The 13540-nt window shown below is 35.1% G+C and overlaps 1 protein-coding gene across 9 annotated transcripts in view; it reads right to left on the bottom strand.

Moving 5' to 3' along the window:
* Positions 1-13540, bottom strand: part of nav2a (neuron navigator 2a) — a 206573-nt gene that overhangs the window by 87373 nt on the left and 105660 nt on the right. Inside the window, exon 1 of one of the 9 annotated variants that reach the window (XM_082157214.1) lies at positions 6162-6317. The exons of 7 other annotated variants lie outside the window; for them this stretch is intronic. In XM_082157214.1, coding sequence (XP_082013340.1) covers positions 6162-6227 — 66 coding nt within the window. In that variant the 5' untranslated portion in view covers positions 6228-6317. Of the gene's footprint in view, positions 1-662; positions 1074-6161; positions 6318-13540 lie in introns of those variants that run through there. One more of the 9 variants, XM_082157215.1, reaches the window with a different exon arrangement.

Here is a 13540-nt window from a genome sequence, read left to right as displayed (position 1 = left end):
CAACAATCATATGCTTTCTAGCACTACGTATGTGAATATAAACAACAAGTCATGAATCCCAAATAAGTTTAAATGCAATAAAGACACGGTTAAACATAAAAAAAAACCTGGTTCAATCAGGAGAGACAAAATATAACCAGAAGCTACGAATTTTTGGACCTACAACAAGTATATTAAGTCACTGGAAATATGCAAAATATGCAAAACGTTTTTTTTTTGTTTTTTTTAAACACAAGCGCAACGTTTGCATAGAAAATGCATGGTTTGCAAAGGGTCAGATTGAAAGATTCAAATAACTAAAGAAAAATCTAAACAACGTATAATATAATATATTATGTATTAGTAAAATATTACAAAAAGTAATGATAAAATAAACAAATAAAATATTTTTTTTGTTAAAAGTAGTCCATCAAGTGACAGTTTACTAAATATTTACCATTTTTATTTGATTATTTACCATTATTATTACTATTTATTTATATACAGTATATTGCTCTTTTTTAAGTTTATATATATATATATATACAATTATAAACAAAAAATAATTAATGGTTTTCTGATGCAATAAATGATTGATAAAGTTTAGATCAAAACTTGAATAAAAAAACAAATCAAGTCTACCCAACAGCTCCTCAAGCCCACAACCAAAGGAAGTATTTTACCAGTTTCATGCTGTGATTGTTTTGATCCCTGCGCCACAGCATCACACTCATCTTCCTCTACCCTTTATCTTCCTAACTTCACCTGCCGGCCGTCCAGACACACGGATCCCATTTACAATCCATCAGAGCAGCATCCATCACAACCATCCACAGAGAGAGAGAGCTTTAGAGGAGGAGGAGGAGGATAGATCCATGCTAAAGGAAGAAGTTCAAATGAAGCAGGTCTGAAGGAGAGTTTGAGAAGAGCGATGGAGTGGATGGTGGAACCAGAGATTGAGAGAAAGAGAAAGTAAAACAGACCGAGCTCTCACCGCTAGTGTTGTGCCACGCTGAGGGCAGCTGCCTCCGGTCTGAAACACACACACACACACACACACACACCAGCTGAAGGGGGTGGGGAGGAGACACCAGCTGGATAGGCAGTTCTCCGTCAGCAGTGGATGAGGGAATCCCTCTTTACCTCCCCCACACCACCCCTCCATTACACCCTCTTCCTCCAAACATCCCTCCACTGAAACTATTAACCAACTCAAAATCACCAACAAGTGAACTCAACTGCATCACTTAAACACGTTACCTTTCTGATATAACCTTTAGCTCAAAGAATCTTCTTCAATATGTCATCAATAATTAAACAGAAGTTGCGAACTGCGATAGTCTTTTCTTCTGTATTGTGATATAAATACGAGTGAAAAGGCTTTTCGAACAAGAAAAAACGTAGGGCGGGACTTGATTATGTCTGTCAGCAATTGATAGGATGATTGTGGTTTGCTATTGGTCGATCTCACGTGATTGACAGGTTGTCCCGCCCCTTAACAGTTTTTCATAAAAAACGAGAATTGTCCATTTTGACTAAGGCGACTTTAAAGATGGGAATTGTAAAATGTGATTATACATATACATATATATATATATATATATATATATATATATATATATATATATATATATATATATATATATATAAATAATCACAGTTTTCTGGTCTCAATTTAATGGTTCTAATCTTCAACTAAACTAAACAACACGTCATTTGTCATCTGTAAGTCTGATTTGTGAGTCTTTTTGATTGATTCATTAAAAAGAATTGATTCAAAAGAGTAATTTATACACACTCAAAAAACACTGGCCAAACAATAGAAACATGTGCTTTCTATGTAAGTGTCTATGAAGTATGACTTTATATTATTGTGTCAGTCAGCACTGGCAAAATGCAAACTCTCTAAAACTGTATATATAATATATATATAATTTAGTTGTATATTTTGAAAAATGTCTGTGCATCGTCCATACAATGAAAGTCAATGTCCAACGTCAAAATCCAAACCAACATTCATTGCATCAATATATTTTGCGTTCCACAGGGGAAAAAATCCCTTTATGATATTCTCTCTGTATTATGTGAATAAGATATGTTTACAAGTACTGGTCTTACTGGTGTTGCTTCATGCTTACAAGCACATACTTTTCATATGAGTATGCAAATTTGGTTCAGCTTAAGGTGAAATGTGCTAAGCAGAAAATAAATAATCTAAATTCGATACATTTTACAAACACATAAGAATACAAGTACCTCTTACTACTATAACTATATACTGTATACAGTTAAAACAACCAAACATATAGATATGATCTAGGTTTGAATATTTAAAAGTCTGTCATTTACAGGGCGATTGTAAGAAGGTGAGCGAGTTTCATTAAACAAACCGTCACCAGACATCTAGTGTGCAAACACAGTGAAGTAACGGACAGTTATTCATAACATGAATAAGAAAACGTGACAAGATGATGAATTAGTCCAGTGTGAGAAGGGCTGATCTCTCTAATGACGATCCACACTTCAGATCTGTCTGCTGTTGCGAAGCATTTGTTAAGCACACCCTTCTGTAGACCCCGAGGGTCTGAAAACACACAGGTCAGAACCCCTTTTCCTCTTTTCCACAGTTGTGGTGGTGGAGTGTGTGGTACAGACTGCTGGCATGAGCTGCGGTGTGGAGACACGAGGTGTTCCCCATGTTCAAGCTCTCGCCAAAACCCATGCCAAACCACAAATTACAAGCCAAATTTCAGTTTCTGGGGATCGCCCAAGTTTCTGCCCTCGTTCCCACACTAAAGAACCCTAGAGGCTGCAAAACCAAGCATGTTTTTAATATACACAACACACACAGGGCTTCTTACTCCAGCAGATGTTTTGAAACTGTGACAGAGCGGATCTACTAGAGCTTGAAGAGATTTTAGCAGTGTTGGCAAAGCTACAGTGAAACTAAAGTTTGCAATGCAGCAAGCTGTACTTAATATAGAGTTCAATTAAGCCAATAAAGTCATTAGAAATAAAGTTGGGAAAAAAGCTAGACTAAAGTTACTAACAAAACGTAATTACATTGGATAAAAATAAAAATAAAATAATAAAAATAAAATAAATAATATATATTTTATTTAATACATTTTGTATCTATTTTATTATTTTAATTATGTATGAAAGAATTTATTTTAACAGAGCCATGTAAACTAAATACACACACACACACACACACACACACACACACATACATACATATATATATAGCAGTAAAAACAAAACAAAACAATATATAATAATAATAATAATTATTATATATATATATATATATATATATATATATATATATATATATATATATATATATATATATATATCAGAAGAAAAAATATATATAATCAATATTTTTTATATATATATATATATATATATATATATATATATATATATATATATAATTTGAGCTTTATTTGAATGAACAAAAATGTATCAGGAACAGTTTCTCACAAAATTGTAGGAAGCATTTTTTCTTTTATGGATAAACATTACCGTATATCAATCCTACAACAGTTGAGTCGCATCTCAAATGCTGTATATAACCGTTTTCTCCCTAAATCAGGCTCATCTAAAGCTAATTGCCTCTTTACAACTCAATCAAAGTCTGAGGAGAACACATTGAAGATTTCAACAGATTTATTGTGCTGTAGTGGCGAGTGATATGTGGCGGACTCTACATGTGTCGGGCAATAGTGAACAAGCTCATTAAAAAAACAACAGCTTTGAATCACAGGCTACGCTCGCCATTCATTCTGCCAAAGGATGGTCAAATAAATCCGAGTATGTGTGGACAATGCAGGGGCCTCACCCCGTGGAGAGCGCTCTTTGTTTTGGGAGACCCCCATCATCTGCTTTTCGGGAGGTTAGGGGGTGGATAGGTCCCCACTGCCAGGCTGTTAGGGGGTGGGTGGGACATATGGGCTTTCTGGGGCTATGACACAAAATCACGAGGGATTCAGAGGCACCCTGGGTCTCCTGAAAGAGAATAGAGCCTGTGGTGGAGGGGCCGGAGACACTTGTAAGGAATGTCCAACTGCTGATGTCATGATTCTGTTGGCTAGAATTTTACCATTTCCCTTTGCTTCCTTACAAACTATACCATAGTAATGCTAGGTTTAGTTAAAATACCATAAGGAAACTTCAAACAAAAATTAAAATGCCAAAACGATTCTTAAAGCTTCTTAGAAAGTTTGAATTATTATTAAGATTAATGTATAATATTTGGTTGTGGTAATATATGTAATACATATATTAATATTTAAATACAATCTATTCATATAATTGTATAATATATTAATTAAAATAAATTAAGAATAAAATCTTACAATATATATGAATATAATATAATATTGTGGTATTTTATGCTGTTTTGTAATTGTTGTTATGGTGACATATTTGATATCTATAATAGTAATATTTTGCAATATATTGTATAATTATATGAATAGACAGTTTAAATATTAATATATGTATTAAATATATTTTTTCAGCAATATTTTTTGTAAATGTTTAAAATATTCTATCCATCCATCCATCCATCCATCCATCCATCCATCCATCCATCCATCCATCTATCTGTTGTTCCATCCATACATCCATCCATCCATCCATCCATCCATCCATCCATCCCTCCATCTATCTGTTGTTCCATCCATCCATCCATCCATCCATCCATCCATCCATCCATCCATCCATCCATCCCTCCATCTATCTGTTGTTCCATCCATACATCCATACATCCATACATACATCCATCCATCCATCCATCCATCCATCCATCCCTAGAGATCCAGTTAATTCAAATATAAAAATGTATCATACATAAAATGTACTCATTTGCCAAGATTTAAGACAAAAAATGATGCAGTCATGATACAAATGTAACTGTGATGTTAGACATCCTACATACACAACATCACAGTAACATCTGCGGGTGGTTGCCATAGTTACCATCCAGCTAATGAAGGAGTGTTTTATCAAGAACTCCTGATGTTAACATGCTGCCAGAATAAGTTCCTCCTGCAGTGTTTCCACTGCATGTTGATGAGCATCTTTTGCTGCACTTCATGTAAAATTAACCACAACACAGCCAGCAGTAATAATTCCAAATAATTATTCCTTGCATATAACATTGTAAGTTCTATGTATTATATACTGTATACATGCAAGGATGATCTTAAGAAATTTGGACATATGCTTAAAAAAATATTTATAAATAATTTTAAATAGTCCAATATATAAACAATCCAATTGGTTGTTAAAAATTTGTTTTGCTTATAATTGTTTATCCAGAAAAGCTATTGGTTTATCAGTGATGTTATTGTAGCATCCATCATTTCGAATAAAATCAGGCCAAAACGAAATTTGGTGCGGTTCATTTGAATAAGTGTGAACGTTGCCATCTGAACATGACCAAAGACATCTAAATGAACCAAAAACAGGATGTGATGTCACAAGATGCAAACCTGAAAAGGACAGAATGCTCAAGCATACCTGGTTCTTCTCATTATAGGAGTTACGTTGCCCATTACAGTTCGGTACCAAGTGAACCACGACTAAATGTATCATTTTCTTTTTGGTCTGGACCAAAAGAACCAAGAGAACCAAACTAAAACGGTAAATACAACCTAAATGCAAGGAAACTAATCCTACCCAGAATCCACCTGCTCAAAGCAAGGACCTGAATCATTTCAGTCAAAATCAAAGCCAATGACCAATAACCTATATGCCAGCAAACATCATATCTCACGCTTTCAACAGGCAAAATCAACCGACAAAGGTCAAGCACTTAAAGCTTCATCAGCTGTGACCTTTCACCTCGACCTGAACACAAATGCATGTTGACCTTTATACTGTTCGCATCGCCCACGTCACGCCAGATCTGCGGTCAAATTACCAAGCAGCATCCGGACACATAACCACACGTTTCTATGATGGAGTACCATGAAGAGAAGACAAAAGGGTGAGACTTAAACACACACACTCAGGACCACAGATGTCTTGATTGACATGTCCAAGGACAGATGGAGGAAGCACAACTAAACATATGCAGGTCACAAAAAGACAGACACACATAAGATCTAATCAGTCTCTCAAGTTATTCTTTACATTACATTTAAAGCCAAGATGAAATCAAAATTTACCTCAATTTCTTTCTTCAGTGTAACTTTGTCGATTTTCAACCTGCTTTGTATTGTTACAATGTCCATAGTATATGTAAATGAACAATGTCAGACTTTTGACAGTTCCAGGGTGTTTGTGAAAACGACTGATTGTACTTCCGCATTTTTGTCTCCCCGCCCCATATCCCCGGGTTATTACAGAACAGTTATTGTCAGAGTAGGTTTATCGCTGAAAATTGCATCATACTTTGTCTACTCTTTAAACATCATTATGGTAAAAATGGAGCACTGTGGCAGCAGCTTTCTCACCTGTACACGACGCCATTTAGCTTTATTTCTTTCAGTTTTTCCCCTTCTGTTTGGCCCACACTATAGTCATCCAGTTTAATGTATCAGTTATAAACACTTTTCAGATTTTACAGCATTCTCTCATTTATGATTCTTTGCAGCCTTCAGCCGCTGCCAACAACGCACTGGATCCTGAATACTGAAAGTAACTCACTCCCGCTATAGTTTATTTAAATGTCTACACCGTGAAAAATACACGTCGACACCATTATGACTAAAAGTTTGCTACTCAAGCAAGGCAGTATTTGACTGGTCAAGTGCATCCACAGCAGACTGGTGGAAGTGGCCTTGGATGGAAACACGCCCAGTGCATTATGGGTGTTGAAGGTTTCCTACGTATTTTGAAAATGGGAAGACAACAGCCTTTTGTTCTGTTTTCTCTAGTCAGATAACACCATTTTTTTTTTATTCTATCGCTTTTCTCCTGTATAGTTAGCCAAGCTTTATTGAAAGCCCATTTTGCCCCTTTTAAGGGACAGTTGACCCCCAAAAAAGAGAATTTCCTCATTTCCTCATTCCAAATGTCATTCCAAACCTCTTTAACTTTCTCCTGTAGAACATGCAAAAACAATGGAAATCAAACAACATTAGACCCAGTTGACTTTTAGTCTATCCTATACAAAATGTCTCCTTTTGTGTTCCACAGAACAAAGAAAGCCATATAGTTTTGAAATGAAATGAGAGTGAGTAAATGATGACAGAATTTTCCTTTTTGGTTTGAATTCCCCATTTATTTATTTATGTACTTACTGTATTTCAGATGGACATTACTATCCATGTTGGATGTTGTTTCTTTCCCCATTCTTTATTGTATGTAATTGTACGTTTTTGCATAAATAATTTAAAAATATATAATTACAAAGGCTTTATTTTGTGCAATTCAAAATAAAAAATATTTAAACAACGAAAACAAATCTGTCTTCATCATCAAAATAACTTACTCTGCCTCTAAAATGCATCTAAATCTGACTCACTTTTCATGATCCAATCAGTTCCTAATTGATCAAATCAAGTCCCAGAATATTGTCAGAAATACATCACATTTTTAAAAAGTTAAGTGGGTTGCAAAAATCATTTCATTGTGACTTCAAGTTGTATACAATTTGTTTTTATAAATATGATATCAAATATGAAAAATATTATTATTAAATATTTAACATGCATGTAATTGTGGTTATTAAATATATTAAATGTACAACATAATCAATATTTACAATAATCTTATGATGCTTTTGTTACCACATACAAATAAATAAATTAATGTCAGTAAAACAATCCTTTGGGCTGCATGCAATTCTGTAAAACTATGAACATCTTCAATATTTGTGCTGTAAATGTCCTCAGAGGAATCCAATATCTAAATAAAAGCTTTCAAATCTTCTCTTCAATCTGAGATGCACAAATATCCGCACATCTAAACCATCTTCTCCTTTAATCTATTTCAGTCTCTGCCAGTCCCGTTATGCCCAGCTTCATCTATTTCATATGCAAATTCTTGCAAGACACTTTAAGGAGAAGGAAAAAAAAAGAAACTTTATTTGATCCACTGAGATTGGATGTTTGTTGAGTTTTATCGAGCAGGACGGGTTGCAGTTTTTCTTTTGAATTTCTGATAGGAGGCCTCAAAGACATCTCTCGCGCGCACAATCTCACACACACTAACTCAGGCAGTTTGTCAAGCCTTTAGGACACCTGCTGTTCACACATCACCAAAAACAAGCTTCCAAAGTGTTTAAAAGTGCTCTCACACAGAGATCTGCTCAGTATCATTCCTGCCATTAGGGAACAGTGGTGTGTTACAGAAGTAGAAACAGATGGTGACAGAAAGTCTTGCGATTTAGCTGACTCTCTGGATATTCTGACAGTACTGGGATGCTGGCTGTGTACATGTTACGGAAGTAGAAGCTCAAAAAATGGAGAGCATGCTATTGCATTCAGGGTTTTTACAGGGTCAAAAATGGTTTTGGGTGGCGGCGGACGAACACATGACACACCCTACACATGTGAACTGAGAGCCCAGTACTGACAATAAATCCCCAATAAATGCCAAGAAGCCGTTTATAATATGAACTTGTCCTATTTATTCATGAAATAAAAAAGAATCTGTCACTACAAAAACAAATCACTATTTTATATTTAATCTGTAAATGTAGCCTATATGTAAAAAGTCACTGAGTGACTGATTTGAAAAGTTAGTAATAAAATGAACAATAAAATAACACATTACACATTAGATAGAAAAGTGACAGGTCTATTATTTTACATTTACAAGACTTAATGCACAGATCATTTGACAAGTATTAGATTTTTTTTTTTTTGACATCACCTGCAATGGTTATCACAATCAATCAGATTCAATCGCGTATTTAAATGCGGTTATATTAATATTAAGTTAACCCAGAAACTTTGCAATGTGTTCTTAGCGGCATGAAAAAAATATACATTGTATACAGAAAGCAAGCAAAGATCGCTGCTATTATAATCACTGAAGCTGTCAAGCACTTCAGTTCAACGCGAGGCACACAAAGCTGCACTCCATTATAATCAATGAAGCTGTCTACGCCGTGCAATGAATCTCCTATTGATGTTGTGTTTATACTTTGTTGGTTATAATGAAAGGATGCGCGAGCGTGCAGAACTCGCGCTGGACTAAAACTCTACTGTTTTGAGCGATGTTGAGTGGATTCTGACTAACTTAAACGCATCTGATTGGTCACTGCGTTCAAGTGCTCACCAGATATGTCTGTGATTGGCTACAAAGCTCAATGCTTCTATAGAAGTTCACAGAGCGCTTACACAAAAACTCACGGGAGCGTTTTAAGTAGAACGGCAGATATCGTCACATTTAATGATCACATGAATCTCTGGCGGAACAAAGATTAATTTACCAATGCAGGAAAAAACCCTGGCAATGGCCAAGAGCAATGCATTCTGGGTAAGACTACGGAGATCCTTAAAGGAAAAGTTCGCCCAAAACATTGTTTACTCAACGACATGGGTTGTATCAATCAAAACCCATCTTATTTTCTTTCATTCATGAAACACAAAAGAAAATATATTGCAGACTGTACAAGCTGTTTTTACTCTCTGTTTAACTACAGTGAATAACTTTAAAACATGCTGTGATGAGACTGAGACGGCATCCTCTGAAATGCGTAAAGACTCACAATTTTTCATACCTTTGTGGTGATATATTTAGAATGTATAAATTCAAGTGACCATCAGGTGAAAGCCGTGCATGGCTCTATTGTTATGTTAATATCCTTTATCTTATTCAGTGCTCTAGTGCAGACAGCCAGTCCACTATATTAGCAAATTAAAACCACTATCACCAGCAAATCAATGTGGAGAAAGAGGCAAAGCCAGAGCCTCCAGGGCAAAGAGCATTAAAGTCAATGAGCAGGAGCACAAAGGCACAGGTTTCAGTCACGGGACAAGTGTGTGCAAGTGTGATACTGGAGAGAAAATAAATAAATCCAGAAGAATAAAGATGGTGCTCAATATGCCAACTGTAAAAAGCTATAAACAATACAGGGGATAAAATACTACATTAAATGTAGGAAAAGAACAGGACCACAAAAAAAGTACAACTACAATATAAATATTCAATAAATAAATAAATAAATATGAGGCTTAAACATAATAAAGGTGTGTCAAAGCTGTGTTAGTAGAAGAGTATATTTAAAACGCATAAAAAATAAATATAATATAATATAATAATGTATATAATAAATATAATAAATATAATAATGGTTTAAAGTTATCAAAAGTGGAGGTAAAGACATTTATAGTGTTACGAAAGATTTGTATTTTAAATATATGCTGTTGTTCAATTCAAAAGCTCCTCTTTTCCTGAAAAATAAATAAAAATAATGCCTCATGGTTTCAACAAAAACAACTGTTTTCATCAATAAGAAATGTGCGCAATTTTTTGGAGCACCAAATCAGCATATTAAAATGATTTCTGAAGGATCATGTGACACTGAAGACTGGAGTAATGATGCTGAAAATTCAGCTTTGCATCACAGCAATAAATCACATTTTTAAATATATTCAAATAGATATGAATATATTCATTTTAAATTGTAATAATGTTTCACATATTTCAAGTAAATTAGCTTTTAATCATGATGGTGAAACATCTACTAATTTGAAAAAGAGTAATAAATTGTGAAGAAGGTATAATTCTTATCAGTTCATTAAATGGACGACAGCGACAAGATTCAGTGAAGTTTAATAACATGCTTTAGATGTAATGCAGAGATGCTTATGTATGCGAGTTCTTACATCTTTAATGAAGGGATCTAATCTCTTTACCAGATGGCCACAAATGGTGAAAATATGCAGTGTTTTTATGTGTTTATTTTATATACACAATCTAACTTACAGTGTTTATTTGACGCATACAAAGATGTCCACAAACCAGACATGACCTCTTTTTTGGCTGTATACTTGTTTTAAAGATCTTGTTAAAACTGTGAAATCAAGCTCATCATAATAAATTAAATCAGTGATATCATTATGGGTAGTTATTTCCATGTGAATGAAACGGAGGGAGAGAAAGAGAGAGAGAGAGATGGAGAGTGCAGTACATATGTAGCGCACTAGAGAGCACTGTTGACTACATCATCAGTCACAGATCTTCTCCTCATGGATTGAGTATGCCTTCTGCCCTGACTTTCTTTCATCCATTCTTTCCCTCAGCATAATCCCTTTAATCTACAGTATGAACTCAAAAACCTCATGAGTTAATTGAGTGGATTAGTTTCATACTTTGACTAGCATTTTACACTAGTCTTGATCTTAAAGTCACCATGAAGCATTTTTTTTAAAAATCCATGTGCCCTCATAATCTTTCACTAAAATAGCTTCCCCTCCCTCTTCTCTTCTCTTCTCTTCTCTTCTCTTCTCTTCTCTTCTCTTCTCTTCTCTTCTCTTCTGATGTGTTTACTTGCGAGAGGGCGGGGCAACCTGTCACTCACATGACATCAACCAATAGCAAACCACAACCATCCAATCAATTCCTGAAGGACAAGATCAAGTCCCGCCCTACATTTTTTCTTGTTCAAGAAAATAAACGTCACAACAGGGGAAAAAAGACTAATCGCAACTTCCGTTTCATGCAGACTTTAATCCTTGATGCAATATTTATGCAAAAAGTGATATAGTTGTATCTTTCTAATATGCTAATTTGGTGCTCAAGAAACCTTTCTTATTATTATCAATGTTGAAAACAGCTGTATGATACTTTTGTGGAAACCGTGATGCTTATTACTCAGGATTCAGGATAGGAAGTTCAAAAGAACCGCTTTTCTTTCCTTCTTTTTTCCTGGAAATGCCAAAGCAAAAGAAAATCTCTAGAAAGCAGGACAGGTACACATTCAGCTACTATGTTGGCTGTATCTCACACACACATACCATCTATCCTCACACATACATCATCTACTATCTCTAAACACAGACTGCCAGCGCAGCTGATCGACACACACGGCTAAATTTACTGTTTCTCAGTATAACACTCGGTTCTGCTAAAGCCTGTGTCAATGAGCCAGAGCTGCAGATCTGAATGTGCATCGTCAACAAAATGATTGTGCAATGGTGTGCAGTGAATAATAACATTAACCACAGTCAGATTATGTGTCTGTAACACACATACACACTCGAAATCATGCAGGTTTTTTGTTTGTTTGTTTTTCGTTACGTTCACATATCCAAAGGTTAAGCTCTGGTTCATGGGTTCTTTCAGATCAGTTTGTGTTCAATCTGTACTCTTCTGTCAGACACACACACACACATTCTCTCTCTCTCCTTTTCATTTGACAAAGCCTTAAATGGCATTTGAACGTGTTTGCGCAGAGAGAGAGAGAAAGAGAGAGAGAGAGAGAGAGAGAGAGAGAGAGAGAGAGAGAGACAGAGAGAGAGAGAGAGAGAGAGAGAGAGAGAGAGAGAGAGAGAGAGAGAGAGAGAGAGAGAGAGACAGAGAGAGAGAGAGAGAGAGAGAGAGAGAGAGAGAGAGAGAGATGTCTCCTGGGTTGCCTAGCAGACTTACTAACTCAAAAATAAACCGAGCCACCCTGGCTTGCTTAGATTTGACTGGAGAACAAACACACACACACACACACACACACACACACACACACACACACACACACACACACACACACACACACACACACACACACACACACACACACACACACACACACACACACACACACACACACACACACACACACACACACACACACACTAGTTCAACGCCAGCAGATAGCTAAAACAAAAAACTTTTCAAATAGCCTTTCAAAACAAGTGCCATGGTATTACCATAAAATATATCATGGAAATACCACGGTTTCTGAAAGTACCTTACAGAAAATGGTAACAGAATATAGTACTTGATCAGTGTCATGGTGTGTATCAAAGTACAATGGTATTACCATCACTGAACCATGGTATAACCACAGTATTATTTTGTAAGAGAAATATACACCGATTTACTGCTGATCTATCTTGAGCATCTGCATATAGCCATATAAGGCAAAGACGTCCTTGACACTAGGGATGCACAACACATTATATTTGTATCATTAACCAATATTACTGTAGATGTTTTCAATTGATCAATATCGATCAATATTGGAGATATATTGCTTATATACAGCTTTCTGTAAAGCTGCTTTGAAACAATATGTATTGTGAAAAGCACTATACAAATAAATTTGAATTGAATTGAATATATTGGATATAATATATTTGAAAAAAAATAAAAATATATATATATATATATATATAAAATGTGCAATATTTAATTGTGCATTTACATAATTTTAGTTTTTACATTTGATTACCTTTGCCATCATCAAACGCTCACTTAAAGTTAATCTGTAAAAACACTAATAATTTAATACCTTCAGCAAATTTCAATATTTAGACAAAATATAGACGTAACTTGATAAAATTATATAATTTTATAAAATCGTATCAGGCGCAAATGTAATATTGGTGCATGCTAACTTTTATGCAATTAGTACAGTAACTGACCAAGTTTTAAT

This window comes from Leuciscus leuciscus (assembly GCF_965113295.1).
Source record: "Leuciscus leuciscus genome assembly, chromosome: 2".
In the NCBI taxonomy this organism is placed as follows: domain Eukaryota; kingdom Metazoa; phylum Chordata; class Actinopteri; order Cypriniformes; family Leuciscidae; genus Leuciscus; species Leuciscus leuciscus.
The sequence above is the reverse complement of the archived record's forward strand: the minus strand, read 5'-3'. Positions and strand labels throughout refer to the sequence as shown.